The 18,819-nt window shown below is 32.5% G+C and overlaps 2 protein-coding genes across 2 annotated transcripts; one reads left to right on the top strand and one right to left on the bottom strand.

Annotated features, from left to right (window-relative positions):
• Positions 1–7,005: 7,005 nt before the first annotated feature.
• LOC109612033 (uncharacterized) lies at positions 7,006–8,811 on the bottom strand. The gene has a single exon (XM_020035640.2). The coding sequence runs from the start codon at positions 8,719–8,721 to the stop codon at positions 7,036–7,038; it is 1,686 nt and encodes a 561-aa protein (XP_019891199.1). The 5' UTR covers positions 8,722–8,811; the 3' UTR covers positions 7,006–7,035.
• Positions 8,812–14,882: 6,071 nt separating this feature from the next.
• On the top strand, positions 14,883–16,315 carry LOC101900956 (uncharacterized). Its single transcript, XM_005180241.3, has one exon. It carries the CDS (start codon positions 14,986–14,988, stop codon positions 16,240–16,242), a length of 1,257 nt encoding a protein of 418 aa, XP_005180298.2. The 5' UTR covers positions 14,883–14,985; the 3' UTR covers positions 16,243–16,315.
• Positions 16,316–18,819: the final 2,504 nt, after the last annotated feature.

The following is an 18,819-nucleotide window of genomic DNA, read 5'->3' as shown; positions in this document are numbered from 1 at the left end:
GTTTAGTGGTATAAAAGTCCTTGAAAAAATATTTTTTAAAATATCCACGCCCCTTTTGGTCCTTGAAAAAATATTTTTTAAAATGGTCCTTGAAAAAATATTTTTTTTAAATCCACGCTTGCCGGGTCCTTGAAAAAATATTTTTTTTAAATCCACGCTTGCCGGGTCCTTGAAAAAATATTTTTTTTAAATCCACGCTTGCCGGGTCCTTGAAAAAATATTCTTTAAAAAATCCACGACTGTATTGGTCCTTGAAAAAATATTCTTTAAAAAATCCACGCCTGTATTGGTCCTTGAAAAAATATTCTTTAAAAAATCCACGCCTGTATTGATCCTGTTGGTCGTTGAAAAAATATTCTTTAAAAAATCCACGCCTGTATTGGTCCTTGAAATAATATTCTTTAAAAAATCCACGCCTGTATTGGTCCTTGAAAAAATATTCTTTAAAATATCCACGCCTGTATTGATCCTGTTGGTCGTTGAAAAAATATTCTTTAAAAAATCCACGCCTCCGTTGGTTGTTGAAAAAATATTCTTTAAAAAATTCACGCCTTTATTTGTCCTTGAAAAAATATTCTTTAAAAAATCCACGCCTCCGTTGGTTGTTGAAAAAATATTCTTTAAAAAATTCACGCCTTTATTTGTCCTTGAAAAAATATTCTTTAAAAAATCCACGCCTCCGTTGGTTGTTGAAAAAATATTCTTTAAAAAATTCACGCCTTTATTTGTCCTTGAAAAAATATTCTTTAAAAAATCCACGCCTGTATTGGTCCTTGAAAAAATATTCTTTAAAAAATCCACGCCTCCGTTGGTTGTTGAAAAAATATTCTTTAAAAAATTCACGCCTGTATTTGTCCTTGAAAAAATATTCTTTAAATAATCCACGCCTATGGCTCCGTTGGTGGTTGAAAAAATATTCTTTAAATAATCCACGCCTATGGCTCCGTTAGTGGTTGAAAAAATATTCTTTAAAAAATCCACGCCTATGGCTCCGTTGGTGGTTGAAAAAATATTCTTTAAAAAATCCACGCCTCTGTTGGTTGTTGAAAAAAATATTCTTTAAAAAATCCACGCCTCTGTTGGTTGTTGGAGAAAATACTCTTTAAAAAATCCACGCCTTGGATGGTTGTTGAAAAAATATTCTTTAAAAAATCCACGCCTTGGATGGTTGTTGAAAAAATATTCTTTAAAAAATCCACGCCCATGACTCTGTTAGTCCTTGAAAAAATATTTTTTCAAAAATCTGTTGGTCCTTGAAAATTATTCTCTAAAAAGTCCAAACTTCTGGTCCTTGCCCCACTGTGCTGCACTTCAACAACACTTTAATGCACCAGTCACTTTCCCGGTTTTGTTGATATTGTTTCTCCCCTTGTTTTCATGCACTCAATACAGGAGTAACACCATGACAGAAATAATCATGAACATTTCCCTTTTGCATATCCTACAATCAATTGGCTGCGGTTGGAGTTGTTTGTCGGTTCGATTGGGGGGAAGAGGGCGGAGCAACGAGCTACACCTATCAACACATTTCAGACATCAACAATACGCGAGAACTGTCAACAGCACAAAATGCAATGATAGACAATAATAGAAAGCAAAAAAAAAAAAAAAAAAACAGCAACAACACGAACATAAAATAGCGGTAAAATTGTAGCACAATGCGTCGAATGGGGCGAATTGTCGAGCGGAGGTGGGGGAAAATTCTCGCTTACATTCGCTGTATTGTAATAATAATTGTAGTAACAAACAACAACATTGCCATCACTTCCAACAGGCAATATCCTTAACATGACACATATGCACATTGTTGTTGTTGCTGCTTTTGTTGTTTTCTCTTAGGTGGTAGCCGAGGGAGACCGTCAACAACCAGCTTCAATCAAAAATGTTTAAAAAAGTTCCTCCGTGTTGCCTGCAATTGTTGCTGTCGCTCTTCGTTACCCCACTTTGTGGCCTTTGGTGTTGAATGTTCGGGTTGTTATTGTTACCGCTCAACAAAAAGCAACAACGGCAACAATGCTCGCCAAACACGTTCAAAAAAACAAAAATTGTATAAAGTTCAACAAGCACTTATACACATCCGCCACCCTTGCAACGCAAAGGCAACTCAAAATAATCAGTCGTCTCCGTATGTGGTGGTGTGTGTGTTCCTCACACACACACTCACATAGCACTTTCCAAACCTGCTTCATCTACTCCTACCAACACAGAAATTTCACATAATATTCAGCGACATGGCATCTATCGCAATCCATGTCGTCTTTGTGGGGGTGGTTTTTCTGAGATCGCCTAAAAGTATGCTTTATTTTTTGGTTCTACTATTCCTCTTCTTAGTTCTTAGTGTTTGTTATACAAATATGTGCTCGATGCTTCTTCACGTGTTCTCATGATTTTCTATTCGAAACATTTCATTTGTAGTTCTTTCCTAAGACAAAACCCCCCTCCCGACCATCTAATTGGAACTATCACCCCTCTCTTTTGAGTAAATACAAGAAGTAAATTTTGTTTTTATTGTTGTTATTTTTTCATTCCATTTGTCAATTGTTGTAACAAGATTTTGGACATTGATTGTTAGTTTTAGAAATGGACTGAGACAGTGGGACAGTAGGCAGAAGGTAGGATATTTTTCATGGCCCAACAGAGCCATAGGCTTGGATTCTTTAAAGAATATTTTTTCAACCACCAACAGAGCCACAGGCGTGGATTTTTTAAAGAATATTTTTTCAAGGAACAACAGAGCCACAGGCGTGGATTTTTTAAAGAATATTTTTCACCCACCAACAGAGCCACAGGCGTGGATTTTTTAAAGAATATTTTTTCACCCACCAACAGAGCCACAGGCGTGGATTTTTTTAAGAATATTTTTCACCCACCAACAGAGCCACAGGCGTGGATTTTTTAAAGAATATTTTTTCACCCACCAACAGAGCCACAGGCGTGGATTTTTTTTTAAGAATATTTTTCACGCAACAACAGAGCCATAGGCGTGGATTTTTTTTTAAGAATATTTTTCACGCAACAACAGAGCCATAGGCGTGGATTTTTTAAAGAATATTTTTTCACCCAACAACAGAGCCATAGGCGTGGATTTTTTAAAGAATATTTTTTCACCCAACAACAGAGCCATAGGCGTGGATTTTTTAAAGAATATTTTTTCACCCACCAACAGAGCCACAGGCGTGGATTTTTTAAAGAATATTTTTTCACCCAACAACAGAGCCATAGGCGTGGATTTTTTAAAGAATATTTTTTCACCCACCAACAGAGCCACTGGCGTGGATTTTTTAAAGAATATTTTTTCAAGGACCAAGAAAGGCGTGAATTTTTTAAAGAATATTTTTTCAAGGACCAAGAAAGGCGTGAATTTTTTAAAGAATATTTTTTCAAGGACCAAGAAAGGCGTGAATTTTTTAAAGAATATTTTTTCAAGGACCAAGAAAGGTGTGAATTTTTTAAAGAATATTTTTTCAAGGACCAAGAAAGGTGTGAATTTTTTAAAGAATATTTTTTCAAGGACCAAGAAAGGCGTGAATTTTTTAAAGAATATTTTTTCAAGGACCAAGAAAGGCGTGAATTTTTTAAAGAATATTTTTTCAAGGACCAAGAAAGGCGTGAATTTTTTAAAGAATATTTTTTCAAGGACCATGAAAGGTGTGAATTTTTAAAGAATATTTTTTCAAGGACCAAGAAATGCGTGAATTTTTTAAAGAATATTTTTTCAAGGACCAAGAAAGGCGTGAATTTCTTAAAGAATATTTTTTCAAGGACCAACAGCGGCGTGGATATTTTAAAGAATATTTTTTCAAGGACCAACAGAGGCGTGGATATTTTAAAGAATATTTTTTCAAGGACCAACAGAGGCGTGGATATTTTAAAGAATATTTTTTCAAGGACCAACACAGGCGTGGATATTTTAAAGAATATTTTTTCAAGGACCAACACAGGCGTGGATATTTTAAAGGATATTTTTTCAAGGACCAACACAGGCGTGGATATTTTAAAGAATATTTTTTCAAGGACCAACACAGGCGTGGATATTTTAAAGAATATTTTTTCAAGGACCAACACAGGCGTGGATATTTTAAAGAATATTTTTTCAAGGACCAACACAGGCGTGGATATTTTAAAGAATATTTTTTCAAGGACCAACACAGGCGTGGATATTTTAAAGAATATTTTTTCAAGGACCAACACAGGCGTGGATATTTTAAAGAATATTTTTTCAAGGACCAACACAGGCGTGGATATTTTAAAGAATATTTTTTCAAGGACCAACACAGGCGTGGATATTTTAAAGAATATTTTTTCAAGGACCAACACAGGCGTGGATATTTTAAAGAATATTTTTTCAAGGACCAACACAGGCGTGGATATTTTAAAGAATATATTTTTAAAGGCCCACAGAGCTATAAGCGTGGAGTTTTTAAAGAATATTTTTTTAAGGTCCAACAGAGTCTGGATTCTTAAAAATATTTTTTTAAGGTCCAACAGAGTCTGGATTCTTAAAAATATTTTTTAAGGACCAACAGAGCCACAGTCGTGGATTTTTTAAACAATATTTTTTAAGGACCAACACAATGTTTTTTTAAAGGATTTTTTTTTAATTTTTTTCAGGCAATTTCTGAGTAAGGGTCTCTCCAAGCTACAACTGTGACACACTTAGTGTTATTTACTATTTTCTTTTCACTTCCTATTAAAAGCTTTCCTTCTAACCAAATAGTTTTAATGACAAATTCCGCAAATCAAGTTTATTTTCAATTAACTCGTTTTGTTATTTTTGTTAATTGCAAAATAAATAATTACATATTAACTATCATTGTTTATTTTTGCTTAAGGAAATGAAAGGTGGTTGGGCTTTTGGAAAAACAATATATGGCAAAAAGGATTTCTTTTTTATTCTAGAAAACATATAATTACATTTGATAAAAAAAAAATATTATTGTCTTCACGTTATCTGTTTAAAAGGAAGTTTTATGGTATTTTCTTGCAACAGCTCGAAAGAAAACCAAAGTAAAACCCTTGGACTTACAGCGAAAATTGACGAGGCACATTCATACCTTTGACGTCATCCTTCTAAAAAGAAATGAGAGAGAGATTTCTCCTCTTTGGTGACTCATTGTAAGATTTGATGAGAAATATTATTGCCTCAAAAATTGACCAAAAAAAATTAGGAAATATTTCGGTTGCCGAAGACACTATATACCTAAAATAAAAAGTTTTTAAGACACACCAATCTGAAAATTTAAAAAAAAGGGGAAGAGTGATAAATTTCCCCTTCTTTTTAGTTTAATTTGCAATGCAAATTTCCGAAACGCCAAATCAACGGTCCTTTCTTTTTAGCTCTATTTTCATAAGCTGTCAGGGTTTTCCAGAATTTATGGAAGAAATTTGTGGCACAGTGTAATTTTGTCGAATTTTTGAATTTCTACGACGCCGTTTAGAGGGAGTTTCTAGCCATACTTAAAAAAAAAAAAGACAAAAATGACCCCTTTGGTGAGTCGCTAATTTAAACCAGTAAAGAAAGTCTTAAAGTCGGGCGGGGTCGACTTTATGATACCCTACACCACTTTGCTAATTTAGTAGACCTCCGCATAACAATTAAAAGTTTTTATGGGAGAATTCAATCCTACCCGCTATGATTATAATTATAATTTAAAGTTCAAACCGAAGCATTTGTATCTTTTAAATTCGGACTTGTATTGTCCATTTGGTGCAAAATTAATTTGAAATCAGATAAAGATATATATGGAGCTATATCCAAATCTGAACCGATCTCGAAAAAATTTGGCAAAGATATTTCTGAGCTGTATTTGATATACTTCCCTAAATATCGTTGTTACGGAGTGCATATTACGGCTGTGGGTAACAATAACAACAATTCGGATGAACAATATATATGGGAGCTTTAGCTATATCTGAACCGATCTTCACCAAATTTGGCATACTAGCTTCTAAGCTCTATTCGGTCCTAAGTGCCACATTTCATCCCATTTGGGCAAATATTAGACGTTTGATATATGGCAGCTATATCCAAATCTGAACCCATCTCGATAAAATTTAGCAAATGTATTTCTGAGCTGTATTTGATATATTTCCCCAAATATTGTTGTTACAGAGTGCATATTACGGCTTCGGAGGACAAAAATAACAAATCGGATGAACAATATATATGGGAGCTATAGCTATATTTGAACCGATTTCGATCAAATTTGGTATACTTATTTTCAGATCCAATCTGATCGTACGTGCGAAATTCCATACTATTCGGACTGATATAACACGTTTGGTGCACAATAAAAGGCAAATCGGACGAAGGTATATATGGGAGCCATATCTAAATTTTGACCGATTATCTCCAATTTCAATAGGGTTCGTCCTTGGGCCAAACAAATGATTTGTGCAAAATTTCATCTGGATCGGGCAATAAATGCGAACTGTACTTTGTTTACAAAAATACATGGACAGACGGACGGACGGACATGTATAAATCGACTCAGAATGTGATTCTATGCAGATCATTAAAAGGAACTGTGGGTCTATCTCGTTTCCTTATGCCTGTTACAAACAAATGCACAAAGACATAATACCCTGACCACCTTGTGGTATAGGGTATAAAAATGGAAGAGGAGTGAACTTGCCCACCACCATTTGGTTACTTTGCAAGGTAAACTTGTAAAACACCGATACACGTGTCTTTTATTTCTAGCTCTACTTTCATAATCTACTGAATTTTTCATGAAGTTTTAATGAAAAAAATTGAAAATTGTCGTACAGCGAAAAGGAGAGCGAAGTGAATGAGAATTATTTCACAGGGCTGCCTAACAAATTTTCCACCATTACTAAGTATTTTGAAGTAAATCTGGTAAAAAAAAGTATGGGTTTTTCGACCATGGATATACGTAGAGTGTGCGTCTTGAGGACCTAGGGCACGCGTACCATACTCACCCCTCCTCCCCTATTTGTGAAGTATTCCTATTCTGATATTTTTTGTAAATTTCCAGGGAATAGTTAATTTTAGTTTTTTTTAAGAACAAATTATTATTTCTTTACTAAATAACATTTCGAACCGAATAGATTTGGCTTGGTAACGTCGAGCATATTTACAACTGTTGGAATTTTCTTATTTCTAGAAAAGGTAGATTTTTCCATTGACATTGTTTTTGGGAAGCTTCCTCTGCGAGGTGACAATTTGTTCAGAGGGGATCCTTGAAGTGACATTGGTTTCTGTTGTAAATTAGGATTGAGTTTGTGTTGGAACGAAGCCTTGGTTATTGGTGATTTTGTATCTGTCTTAGATTTTGGAGACTTTTTTGTAGAGTTTTCTTGACAATATTTTTTCAACAATTTTCCATAATTTTTGGATTTTCCTTTCGGAGTATTAATTGCTTTTGGGTTTTTTGTTACTGCCCTTCCTTTGGTGGCAGTATGGACCTCCACTTGCCTGGCACTGTGGAGCGGCTTGAGGGTTTCACTGGTATCCGATTGATAGTCGCTAATTTTCCTTTCGATTTTTATTAATTTTCTGGAGGATTTTGAATGTTTTAAAGCTTCTAGTTCAGATTTGGAAATGTTTTGGGGTTCCTTCCTAGTTTTTCCCTTCTGATTCTGCGTTGACCTATTTGTCATCTTCAGCTTGGCAAGAAATGTGGAGATTTTGGTACTAAATTTCGGAGCATTTGAGGACTTTGTTTTTGTTAAATTTGTGGATTTCATTGGTAGCACTTCCTGGCCACCCGAACTTCGGCTGGCATTGGAAGACATTGTGGATTTTATTTCTTTAATCGAGCTTCGATTTTGCTGCGTTTTCCTTTGCTTTTTCATGTAAATTTCAATAACCCGTTTTGTTAATTGTCCCTCCAAGGGATCCTCTACCCCTACGAAGACATTTAAAATTTGAAATGGTGCCTTTTCTAAATCGGCGCCAAAGCTAACAATTAAACAATAGAGCAAAATTTGCAAATATTTGGTTCGCAGGATATATGCACTGCTTTGATTGTGGGGGAACAAAGGATATCCTTGACTCTGGCAGTCATACATAAAATAGCCCTGATCCACCCCGACTGCTAAACCAAATGCCAACTGACGTTGTTGGCATTGCAAAATACCAAATTGGTAGGACTTGAAGAAATCCATTAGGGCTCGCGACAAATTGAACTCCTTGGAGTTGTGAGAACCATAGAGATGTCCTTTGAGAACTTCTTGCGTTTGAATTTGATAATTCATATCCTTCCATGGCAGGGTGATATTCAACCGGTTATAATGAAAATTCTCATTGTTGTCGTATTGTTTCAAAACCTCCTCAGAAGCCTTGTCAAAAATTTCATTCAACATTCCGGAACTCCATTTATCCAAGTTTACCCTTAGAGCGGCACAAAACACCAATAGATTGCACATCCATTGGACACTTTTCACATCTCTTTCATTTTTCAAAATTTGTAATTGTTTCCCGGGATTATCCCACAAGGAAAACAAACGTTCAGGTATTTCCACTTCATATCCTTCAGGAATTTCTGACCTAGGCTGGCCTACACAATTGCAGTGGAGCAGCCTATTCCAGATCGGTATTCCATTTTGAAGTTCTTTTAGCCATTTTAGGGATTCATTAACCAATTTATTGGGATCCTTGAAATTCAGATGGGTATATTGACATATCGATGGTACACCATACGCATCAAGGTCCTGGACAATTATATCCGATGTTGTGCGAGAGGCAATAGCTTCCATTTTATATGAATATTAAGTTTTTTTTTTAAATTTTTAGAAACAAGAAATTTTTTTTTGAATAAAATATGTGAATAATAAAAATAGCAAAAAGTCAAAATTGATTTTTAGTGTTGGGAAATATGAAAATGTTCATCAGGTTTTAAAGGTTACCATATGGGAAAAAATTTTGGGAATATTTTAAAAGTGTCAACAATCTTCGACTTTTTAAAAAATATTTTTAAGGACCACCAGAGGCCTAGATTTTAAAAGTAGGGCTAGATTTTTTAAAACAATGTTTTTTCAAGGACCAGCACAGGATTTTTAAACAAATATTTTTTCAAAGATCATCCACGGCATGGATTTTTAAAAAAATATTTTTCAACCACCATCCAAGGCGTGGATTTTTTAAAAAATAATTTTCAACAACCACCCGAGGCGTGAATTTTTTAAAGAATATTTTTTCAACAACTATCCAAGGCGTGGATTTTTTAAAGAATATTTTTCAACAACTATCCAAGGCGTGAATTTTTAAAAAAATATATATTTTTCAACAGCCATACAAGGCGTGGATTTTTTAAAAAATATTTTTCAACAACCATTCAAGGCGTGGAATTTTTAAAAAATATTTTTTCAACAACCATCCAAGGCGTGAATTTTTTAAAAAATATTTTTTCAATGACCATCAAAGGCGTGGATTTCTTAAGAAAAATATTTTTTCAATGGCCATCAAAGGCGTGGTTTTAAATAAAAATTTTTCAAGGACCAACGCAAACGTGAATTTTTAAAAAAATGTTTTTTCAAGGACCAACACAAACGTGGATTTTTTTAAAGAAATGTTTTTTTTTCAAGGACCAACACAAACGTGGATTTTTAAAAAAATGTTTTTTCCACAGCCAAGATAAACATGGATTAAAAAATATATTTTTTCAAAGACCAACAGAGGCGTGAATTTTTAAAAAAAAAATTTTTTTCAAAGACCAACAGAGGCGTAGATTTTTTTAAAAAAAATATTTTTTCAAGAACCCAACAGGGGCATGGATTTTTTAAAAAATATTTTTCAAGGAACATCAATGGCTTGGATTTTTTAAAAAAATATTTTTTCAAGAACCCAACTGGGGCATGGATTTTTTAAAAAATATTTTTCAAGGAACATCAAAGGCTTGGATTTTTTAAAAAAATATTTTTCAAGGAACATCAAAGGTGTGGAATTTTTAAAAAATATTTTTTCAAGAACCCAACAGTGGTGTTGACATTTTTTAAATATGTTTTTACGGAACATCAAAGGCGTGGAATTTTTAAAAAATATATTTCAAGGAACATCAAATATATAATTTTTTCAATGACCATCCAAGGCGTGGATTTTTAAAAAAAAATATTTTTTTGAAAGACCAACAGAGGCGTGGATTTAAAAAAATATATTTTTTGAAAGACCAATAGAGGCGTGGATTTTTTAAAGAATATTTTTTCAAGGACCAATAGAATCGCGGATTTTTTAAAGAATATTTTTTCAAGGACCAATAGAGGCGTGGAATTTTTAAAGAATATTTTTTTAAGGACCAATAGAGGCGTGGAATTTTTAAAGAATATTTTTTCAAGGACCAATAGAGGCGTGAAATTTTTAAAGAATATTTTTTTAAGGACCAATGAGGCATGGAATTTTTAAAGAATATTTTTTTAAGGACCAATAGAGGCGTGGAATTTTTAAAGAATATTTTTTTAAGGACCAATAGAGGCGTGGAATTTTTAAAGAATATTTTTTAAGGACCAATAGAGGCGTGGAATTTTTAAAGAATATTTTTTTAAGGACCAATAGAGGCGTGGAATTTTTAGAGAATATTTTTTTAAGGACCCGACAGAGGCGTGGATTTTTTATAAAATATTTTTCAAGGAACATCAAAGGCTCGGAATTTTTAAAAAATATTCTTCAAGGAACATCAAGGTGGGGATTTTTTTAAAAATATTTTTTTAATGACCCGACAAATACGTGGATTTTTTAAAAAATATTTTTTTAATGACCCGACAAATACGTGGATTTTTTAAAAAATATTTTTTTAATGACCCGACAAATACGTGGATTTTTTATAAAAAAAATTTTTTTTCTCAAGGACCCATCGAAGGAGTGGAATTTTTAAAAAATAGATTTCAAGGAACATCAAAGGCGTGGAACATCAAACATGGACGTTTTAAAAAATATTTTTTAAAGGACTAACAAAGGCGTGGCCTTTTTAAAATATATTATTTCAAGAACCAACAGAGGCCTGGACGTTTTAAAACATATTTTTGCAAGGACCAACAGAGGCGTGGACGTTTTGAAATAAAATTTTTCAAGGATTAACAAACTGGAGGATTTTTTAAGAAATATTTTTTAAGGATAAAATAAATAAATTTAAATAAAATTTAAAAAATATTTTTTGAAGAATTTACAAACTCGTGGACATTTTAAAAAATAGTTTTTCAACAACCAACAGATGCGTGGATTTTTTAAACATTATTTTTTCAAGGGTCAATAGAGGCGTGGATTTTTTGAACAATATTTTTTCAACGACGCTTAGACAACCAAACATCCATTTTGTGAAGATTATATTTCAAGGACCCTTAGACAACCAAATGCCAATTTTTTAAAAATATTTTTCAAGGACCCTTAGACCACCCAACGTGGATTTTTTGAAGAATATTTTCTGGAGGACTTCCGACAAATGTGAATTATTTAAAAATATATTTTTCAAGGACTTCTAAAAGTAATACTTTTCATGTATATAAACGTGTGTTTTTAATAATAATTTGAAGTATTTCTCAAAGATATTAAGGATATTATATTGATATTTTTTAATTATTGTTTTTGCAAAGAACTAAGTTTAAGCTTCCCCTGTGAGGATATAGGATAACTCTTTTTGGCAGTACCGAACATTTTTCTTGCTTTGATTTTAGAATTTTGCGAATTTAATCTGCCCAAATTGCCTTTACCCATTTGGAATGTACCTCTTCCCGTACTCGATGTTGGTGTAGGACTTTCTTTCATCTCTCTTCTGCTTGGAGCCTCGTTCAAATTGAAACTCAACCTCTTGATAGGCATTACCTTCTTCAAATCCTCCATTTGTATGTCCAAGGCATAAATTGTAAATTTCTCATTTTCTTTGGGGACATTTAAACTCAATATCAGGCAATAGAGTAAAATTTGCAAATGATTGGTGCGCAAAATATGTGGACTGAATTGCTTGACTTCATCGTTGGAGTCGAACATGAAAAATCCATGATCCGTGTCAACAGCAAAACCAAAGGCCAAACACTGCTTCGAACATGCGATCAAACCAAATTGGTAATTTTTGAAGAACCACATCAAAGCCCTGGCTAAGTTAAATTCATGGAGCCCATATGGCATATACAGAGATCCCGTGGCCACTTTATGCAACTGAACAGAAAAGTTAATGCCATTCAGGTGAAATACCTCACGTTTGAGATGTTGCACCTGGAATTCATTATCTGTTATGTTCACTTTTCGCAAAAGATCCGGATATATCTTCATGGCATTTTTCGAAATTTCATCCAAAACTCCGCCAGACCATTCATGCACATTGTACTTGAGGCAGGCGCAGCAGGCCAAGATGTTGCAAATTATTACCTGTTTCTTTGATGTGGAATCTAATGATGTGTTATTTTTATCCACCCCATCTCCCCACAATGAAAATAATCGCTTGGATATTTCAATGCCATAATTCTTGCACTTGGCCAGAGGCAGAGAACGCTGCTGGCCCATGCAGTTGTATAATCTTGAACGACTCCAAATTGGCCCTTTATCTGTTAGGCCTTTTAACCAATTCAGCTGTTCGTTGTAGGTTTTTCGATTATCCTTATTCAAATATCCTTCACGACATGCTGTAGGGATGCCTTGTTCACCTGATTTTGGGTTCTTTTCTTCAGTTTGAAAGAGTTCCGCAAATATTTTCATTGACATTTTAGGAGCGAGTAGAGATTATCCATTGATTACACGGAGATATGGTTCAGTTGTTCAAAGATATCCATGGGAAAGGGGATTTGGAGCATAGAATTTTGATAGATGCAAACTTATATTTATTTACTCATTTAAAAATTGAAATGAAAAATTCTAAATAATTTCTTATCCCAGAGTAGCCATGTTACATCCAAAAATGGGTTGAAACTTCTGAAATTCTTTGAAAAAATTGGTGCTGGAACAATTTTTTTTAAAAAAACCCACGCCTGTGATAGACCTTGAAAAAGAATTTTTCAAAACATATTCCTTCTTTGATGATCCTTGATAAAATAGTTTTTAAATATCCACGCCTTTGAAAGACATTGAAAAAATATCAACGCCTTCTATAGGCCTTTAAAAAATATTTTTTAAGTATCCAAGCCTTTGATAGGCCTTAAAAAATATTTTTTAAAAATTCTCCTTCTATGGTGGTCTATGGAAAAATATTTTTTAAGTATCCACGCCTTTGATAGACCTTAAAAAATATTTTTTAAAAATCCTCGATCTTTGATGGTTTATGAAAAAATATTTTTTAAAAAATCCACACTTTTGATAGACCTTGAAAGTATATTTTTTAAAAAATCCACGCCTTTGATAGACCTTCAATTAATATTTTTTTAAAAATTCCACGCCTTTGATGGTCCTTGAAAAAATATTTTTTTAAAAATGCACGCCTTTGATGGTCCTTGGAAAAATATTTTTTTAACAATCCACGCCTTTAATAGACCTTCAAAAATATTGTTTAAGAAATCCATGACTTTGTTAGCCCTTCAAAAAATATTTTTTTAAAAATCAACGCCTTTGATGGTCCTTGGAAAAATATTTTTTTAAAAATGCACGCCTTTGATGGTCCTTGGAAAAATATTTTTTTAACAATCCACGCCTTTAATAGACCTTCAAAAAATATTGTTTAAGAAATCCATGACTTTGTTAGCCCTTCAAAAAATATTTTTTTAAAAATCAACGCCTTTGATGGTCCTTGGAAAAATATTATTTTAAAAATCCACGCCTTTGATGGTCCTTGAAAAAATATTTTTTTAACAATCCACGCCTTTGATGGCCTCTGTTGGTTTTTGGAAAACTATTTTTTAAAAAATCCACGTCTCTGTTGGCCCTTGAAAAACTATTTTTTTTTAATCTCTACCTCTGTTGGTTTTTGGAAAACTATTTTTTAAAAAATCCACATTTCTGTTGGTCCTTGAAAAACTATTTTTTAGAAAATCCCCGCCTCTGTTGGTTTTTAACAAACTACTTTTTAGAAAATCTCCGCCTCTGTTGGATTTTGCTAAAAATATTTTTTTAAAAAATCAACGTTTTTACTGGTCCTTGAAAAAAAATATTCTTTAAAAAGTCTACGCCTTTGATGGTCCTTGCAAAAAATATTTTTTTTTTAAATCTACGCCTATGTGGGTCCTTCCAAAAATATATTTTTTAAAAAATCTACGCCATTGATGGTCCTTGCAAAAAATATTTTTTTTTTTAAATCCACGCCTTTGTGGGTCCTTCCAAAAATATATTTTTTAAAAAATCTACGCCATTGATGGTCCTTGCAAAAAATATTTTTTTTTAAAATCCACGCCTTTGTGGGTCCTTCCAAAAATATGTTTTTTAAAAAATCTACGCCATTGATGGTCCTTGCAAAAAATATTCTTTAAAAAATCCACGCCTTTGAGGGTCCTTGAAAATATATTGTTTAAAAATCCAGGCGTTTGTTGGTCCTTCAAATAATATTTCTTAAAAAATCTCTCAGTTGGTTCTTGGAAAACTAATTTTTAAAAAATGCACGCTTAAGTTAGCCCTTGAAAAAATATTTTTTAAAAAATCCACGCCTAAGTCAGCCCTTAAAAAATATGTTTTAAAAAATCCACGCCTATGTCAGTCCTTGAAAAAATATTTTTTAAAAAAATCCACGTCTAAGTCAGCCCTTGAAAAAATATTTTTTAAAAAATCCACGCCTAAGTCAGCCCTTGAAAAAATATTTTTTAAAAAATACACGCTTAAGTCAGCTCTTGAAAAAAAAATTTATAAATACCACGCCTATGTCAGTCTTTGAAAAACTATTTTTCTTTTAATCCACGCCTTTGATGGTGTTTAAAAAAATAATTGTTAAAAAATTCACGTCTCCGTTGGTCCTTGAAAAAATATGTTTTAAAAAATCCACACCCATGTTAGCCCTTGAAACATACATTTTTTGACAAATCCAAACCTGTGCCGGCAACCCTGAAATTTCCAAAATTGACAAGAAATTTCAACCCAAAATTCTGTAATTTTTATTTCAAACCCCTCATTTCAAAATCATGCCAATATTTCCACCGGAAATTTGCGATCAGCTCTTGAAAACAATCCACAAAATGTCCATGATCCCGTTGGCGTGTCAGGAGTATCAGCTCAGTCCCATAGGATGTATACGTTCCGAAAATCTCGACTGGATATTGGATATTGAAGACAAGATCCCCATATGGAGTCGTTTAAAGGATATCAATACGGTAGGATATCGACGTAAACTACCCATGTCAATGGTCAGAGGGTATGATGTTGAAATTCCGCAACGTTTGTGGTCTTTGTGGAGCACAATTCGTGAGAATCCGAAAATGCCAATATGTAACTCTAAATCAAAAAGGAAGCCCTTTCTGGCTATTACGGTTATGGCACTGTGTGTCAGTCGTCTAGTTCCTCTGAATTTCTGGAATAAAAAGCTACTGGACAAAATTGTGTCGAATGGTTGGAAATATTTCAAGGAAAGCCTAGAGGAATTTTCTTGTCCAAATAGAGGCTTTCAGTTGGAGGATTTGTCGACAGAGTGTTCCTTTGAGGGAGCTCACTTTGAAGTATGCCTCAAGACGGTGCAACAGGGCCGTTTATATAGCGAACCCTTCGATGGTCCCACAAATCTCGCTTTTGCTCTTATCAACTTTTTCGTCAAACGTCAATTTGGGATTCTGGAGTGCTGCAATCGTTTTCTGGGATTTGGTTTTGTGCCAGGACGAAATGGTGGCTATTTTATGTTCGATGCCCAGAGCATGAATTTTCCATTGTTTCACAAGGATCAAGCTGGTGTTTATATGCTGCGCAGCAATCATTTACAAATGTTGTTGTATTGCCTTATTGTGGCTTTGAATGTGCGCCATATAAAGGCGAATTTCTGTATTCACAAAGTGGACATAAGGACCTCAAAAGCAGTGAGAGAGACCTCCTTCGAAGGTCTACTTAAATCCAAGAAGAATAGTTTGAAAATTTCCAAAACTTGTTTGGAAAGTAGTTCGAATCCTTCTGATATTCAAAATTCTCATTGTGTGGAGCGAGTCCCGGATGATGCAGATGAAAAATGCACTGCGAATTATAAGCGTGCTGAACGTATCCTACCTGATTTGAAAGTTGAAAATTGTCTCATCCAACCTATGGTGGATACCTCGGAGGATATTTCGAAGGCAAACGGTGATTTTGTAAAAATGATTTGTTCCGAGACAATTGTACCTTTGACGGAAAAAGAGAAAGGGGCGCGTTTGGAACACTCATTTGTCCACAAGCTCCCGGAGGCATTATTTTGGAGATGAATTTAAAATTTAAAAAAAATATGTATATTAAAAAACAATTATTAAAATCTTTGAGAAATATTTTTTTTTTAAATCCTCGTTCATATCCTTGAGAAATATTCTTAAAAAATCCAAGCGTATAACCTTGAGAAATATGCTTTACAAAATCCACGTCTATATTCTTGAGAACATTTTGCTTGAAAGTATTCTTTAAAAAATCCATTCCTCTGTTGTTGATGGAAATTTTTTTAGAAATCCACGCCTCTGTTGTTGATGGAAAAATATTTTTTTTAGAAATCCACGCCTCTGTTGTTGATGGAAAAATATTTTTTTTAGAAATCCACGCCTCTGTTGTTGATGGAAAAATATTTTTTTTAGAAATCCACGCCTCTGTTGTTGATGGAAAAATATTTTTTTAGAAATCCACGCCTCTGTTGTTGATGGAAAAAATATTTTTTTAGAAATCCACGCCTCTTGTTGATGAAAAAAAATATTTTTTTTAGAAAACCACGCCTTTAAAAATTATTTTTTAAAAAATCCACGCCTTTTATGATCCTTTAAAAAATATTTTTTTTTAGAAATCCACGCCTTTAAAAAATTATTAAATTTTTAAAATATCCACGCCTTGCATGATCCTTTAAAAAATATTTTTTTTAAAACATCCACGCCTTGCATGATAATTTAAAAAATATTTTTTTTTAAAACATCCACGCCTTGCATGATAATTTAAAAAATATTTTTTTTAAAACATCCACGCCTTGCATGATCCTTTAAAAAATATGTTTTTTTAAAAAATCCACGCCTTTTATGATCCTTTAAAAAATATTTTTTTTAAAACATCCACGCCTTTTATGATCCTTTAAAAATATTTTTTTAAAAAATCCACGCCTTGTATGATCCTTTAAAAATATTTTTTTAAAAAATCCACGCCTTGTATGATCCTTTAAAAATATTTTTTTAAAAAATCCACGCCCTTTATGATACTTTTAAAATTTTTTTTTAAAAAATCCACGCCTTTTATGATACTTTAAAAATATTTTTTTAAAAAATCCACGCCTTTTATGATCCTTTAAAAATATTTTCTTAAAAAATCCACGCCTTTTACGATCCTTTAAAAATATTTTCTTAAAAAATCCACGCCTTGTATGATCCTTTAAAAATATTTTTTTAAAAAATCCACGCCTTGTATGATCCTTTAAAAATATTTTTTTAAAAAATCCACGCCTTTTATGATCCTTTAAAAATATTTTTTTTTAAAAATCCACGCCTTGTATGATACTTTAAAAATATTTTTTAAAAAATCCACGCCTTTTATGATCCTTTAAAAATATTTTTTAAAAAATCCACGCCTTTTATGATCCTTTAAAAATATTTTTTTAAAAAATCCACGCCTTGTATGATCCTTTAAAAATATTTTTTTAAAAAATCCACGCCTTGTATGATCCTTTAAAAATCTTTTTTAAAAAATCCACGCCTTTTATGATCCTTTAAAAATATTTTTTTAAAAAATCCACGCCTTGTATGATCCTTTAAAAATATTTTTTTAAAAAATCCACGCATTGTATGATCCTTTAAAAAATATTTTTTTTAAAAAATCCACGCATTGTATGATCCTTTAAAAAATATTTTTTTTTAAAAAATCCACGCCTTGTATGATCCTTTAAAAAATATTTTTTTTTAAAAAATCCACGCCTTGTATGATCCTTTAAAAAATATTTTTTTAAAAAATCCACGCCTTGTATGATCCCTTAAAAAATATTTTTTAAAAAATCCACGCCTTGTATGATCCTTTAAAAAATATTTTTTTTAAAAAATCCACGCCTTGTATGATCCATTAAAAAATATTTTTTTTAAAAAATCCACGCCTTGTATGATCCATTAAAAAATATTTTTTTAAAAAATCCACGTTTATATGAACCTTGAAAAAATATTTTTTAAAAAATCCACGCCTCTGATGACCTTCGAAAAAATATTTTTTAAAAAATCCACGCCTCTGATGATCTTCGAAAAAATATTTTTTAAAAAATCCACGCCTTTGATGATATTTGAAAAAATATCGTTTAAAAAATCCACGCTTTGTATGATCCTTGAAAAATATTTTTTTAAAAAATCCACGCTTTGTATGATCATTGAAAAATATTTTTTAAAAAATCCACGCCTTGTATGATCCTTGAAAAATATTTTTTAAAAAATCCACGCCTTGTATGATCCTTGAAAAATATTTTTTTTAAAAAATCCACGCCTTCTATGATCCTTGAAATTTTTTTTTAAAAAATCCGCGCCTTCGTTGGTTCCTTGAAAAAAAAGTTTTTTAAAAACCCACGGCTTTGACGGGTCCTTGAAAAAATATTTTTTTTTACAAAATACATGCCTTCTTTGGGTCCTTGAAAAAATAAAATTTTTTAAAAATACACGCCTTTGTTGGACTTTTAAATTGGACTTTTAAATCCATGTTTTCTTTGTTGGGTCCTTGAAAAAATATTTTTTTTTTTAAAAATCCATCTTTTGTTGGGTCCTTGAAAAAATATTTTTTTTTAAAAAATCCATCTTTTGTTGGGTCCTTGAAAAAAATATTTTTTTTTAAATCCATGCTTTCTT

The sequence above is a fragment of the Musca domestica genome, unplaced genomic scaffold (genome assembly GCF_030504385.1).
Source record: "Musca domestica strain aabys unplaced genomic scaffold, Musca_domestica.polishedcontigs.V.1.1 32, whole genome shotgun sequence".
Taxonomy (NCBI): Eukaryota; Metazoa; Arthropoda; class Insecta; order Diptera; family Muscidae; genus Musca; species Musca domestica.
Note: the sequence above shows the minus strand (reverse complement) of the source record. Positions and strands in the feature narration are given on the sequence as shown.

Excerpts from the sequence above, each read along its gene's own strand:
- LOC109612033 (XM_020035640.2), bottom strand. The coding sequence starts at position 8,721 with ATGGAAGCTATTGCCTCTCGCACAACATCGGATATAATTGTCCAGGAC.
- LOC101900956 (XM_005180241.3), top strand. The coding sequence starts at position 14,986 with ATGCCAATATTTCCACCGGAAATTTGCGATCAGCTCTTGAAAACAATC.